The sequence below is a fragment of the Alosa alosa genome, chromosome 16, assembly GCF_017589495.1.
Source record: "Alosa alosa isolate M-15738 ecotype Scorff River chromosome 16, AALO_Geno_1.1, whole genome shotgun sequence".
Lineage (NCBI taxonomy): Eukaryota > Metazoa > Chordata > Actinopteri > Clupeiformes > Clupeidae > Alosa > Alosa alosa.
The window spans coordinates 28,773,122-28,775,537 of NC_063204.1; the positions used below are offsets into that span (position 1 = coordinate 28,773,122).

At 46.2% G+C, this 2,416-nt stretch overlaps 1 protein-coding gene across 1 annotated transcript in view; it reads left to right on the plus strand.

Moving 5' to 3' along the window:
* Positions 1-2,416, plus strand: part of cnbd1 (cyclic nucleotide binding domain containing 1) — a gene marked incomplete in the record, with an annotated part of 14,721 nt that overhangs the window by 9,219 nt on the left and 3,086 nt on the right. Inside the window, 4 exon segments of the mRNA XM_048266709.1 lie at positions 1-65; positions 560-648; positions 839-967; positions 1,593-1,725. The exon segment at positions 1-65 is cut by the window's left edge and continues 81 nt beyond it. Of these exon segments, the coding sequence (XP_048122666.1) occupies positions 1-65; positions 560-648; positions 839-967; positions 1,593-1,725 (416 nt within the window).

The window sequence follows — 2,416 nt, forward strand, 5'->3', positions numbered from 1 at the left end:
CCCGGCAGAACTGCGCGATATCAGCAGAATTGTCATGATAGAGAGCTGGGATCGTGGCCGCATCAGTGAGATGACACACACACACACACACACACACACTTTTGTCCCCATTTTGTGATACACCCATGTGTGAATTGCTTCATGCACACACACACACACACTCATCCACAATCACACACACTCAATCTTTATTCCTTTTTTAAGGAAGTTCCATTATATTTGAATTCATTTTTCTCACTCCTCTCTTTTTTCTTCTCCTCATATCTGCCCCCTGCACCCCCTCACTCTCTCTTACCCCCTCTGTTTCCCTCACCCTCTCTCTCTCCCTCATCCCTCTCTCTTTCTCTCACCCCCTCTCTCTCTCCCTCATCCCTCTCTCTTTCTCTCTCACCCTCTCTCTCTCTCACCCCCTCTCTCTCCCTCATCCCTCTCTCTTTCTCTCCTCCCCCTCTCTCTCTCCCTCCCCCCCTCTCTCTCCTTCATCCCTCTCTCTTTCTCTTTCACCCCCCTCTCCTCTCCACCAATCGCCCTCTCCCATCTTGATTGTGCTCCTCTGCAGTGTTTGGGGAGGGTGGGTTTTTCATAGTGCTCAGGGGCTCGGTGATGCCATATAGCGATGCAAGCTCTCCTGAGGAAGAGAAAGCAGAGGTAGGATCCACCGTGTGATACACACACACACACACACACACACACACACACACACACACACACACACACGCAAACATACACACACACACACACACACACACATACACACACACACACACACATACCACTTTTATAAAGACAGCCCTAAAATGATGTTGACTGTGTGCTGGCGCTAATGGTCTCTCTGTAGATTGGGGCAGGTGGATGCTTTGGCTCACTCGAGGAGTCCAGCAGCGCGGAGGTGATCCGCTGTGTCCGAACTCTGCAGCCCTGCGAGATCCTCAAGATACCCCACGCTGGCTATGCCAAACTGAGACAGGTAGCATTCTCACACACACACACACACACACACACACACACACACACACACACACACACACACACACACACACACAGGCTATGCCAAACTGAGACAGGTAGCATTCTTACACTAACACATACACACACACACACACACACACACACACACACACACACACACACACACACACACACACACAGTAGACACACACACACAGTAGACACACTTACTTGCACTCTTGAAAAGATTTATAAATGATTTACTCTTGTGTCAGTATCCTTCAGATGAAAGGGAATGTCTAGTCTAGTGAGATCTTATACAGTAGGGGCATATTGGATGAGGGGAAAGAAAAGAAACCAAGAGTTTGGTTCCAAAATGCTATATGCTCCATTATAATGAATTAAATACATGAAATCATTTGTTTTAATGTTGTTTTCCAACTCATATCTGTGGGATTGTAGTTGGGTATTGTTATTGGATTTATCTTTACTCAATCAAAACAACAGAACTGCAATTTTATTGATATTACCTGTACACAATTAAATAACATGACTTATTAATGTTTTCAAAAATGGATTTATAGCGTTTTGGAACCAAACTCTTCAAAGGCTCATCAGTCCCGTGCTCCTCTCTTCTCCTGCAGGAGCTTCAGGGACAGAACTTCGCGCTGCGGGAGCGACTGGTCCAGCGCTGCAGCTTCTACCTGAGCTGGCCCAGGTTCTCTGTCCACAAAGTGGCTGACCTCATACAGATCAAGAATTTCCCTGCCAATCACGGTAAGTCCCAAAACCAGTCACAAACTAAACATGTCCACCACTACACATGCAGTGTGCGTCTGCATTCACACAGTATTCATTTTTTATTTTTTTTGTATATTTTTTGGACTTTTTTGCCTTTATTTGTATAGGACAGTGGAGAGTGAGACTGGAAGCAAGTGGGAGAGAGAGATGGGGCGGGGATCGGGAAATGACCGCAGGTCGGATTCGAACCTGGGTCGCTGTGGTCACTCAGACCCGTACATGGTACGGGCGCTGTAGCCTGCTGCACCACAGCGCCCCCACAGTATTCATTTTCACTCATGCAGTATTGATTTGGACACATTAGTATTATTTGGGCACTGTTTCGTCAGTGTTCATTTGCACACAAACACTATTCATGTGCACATGTATAGGGCCTTCATTTGAATGACGGCCAAAGTGCAGTCTTAAGGCAACACCAAAGAATCTTTTGTACCTTAAAATAATAAGAGTTAGACAATTCGGCTTCCAACCTGTAAATGGAACGAAGAGGAAAAGTGTGTTGGTGTTGCTTTAAGGCTTATTAAGGCTCATTTTATAACTAGGCAAAACCAATTGGCTAATTGAGCACCATGATTAAGACCATGAGAGATGATGGTCTGCTCGTCGGTGCACGAAGACGTGCGTCATTCACACGCGGCCACAATTGTTGGGAGACACATGACATCCC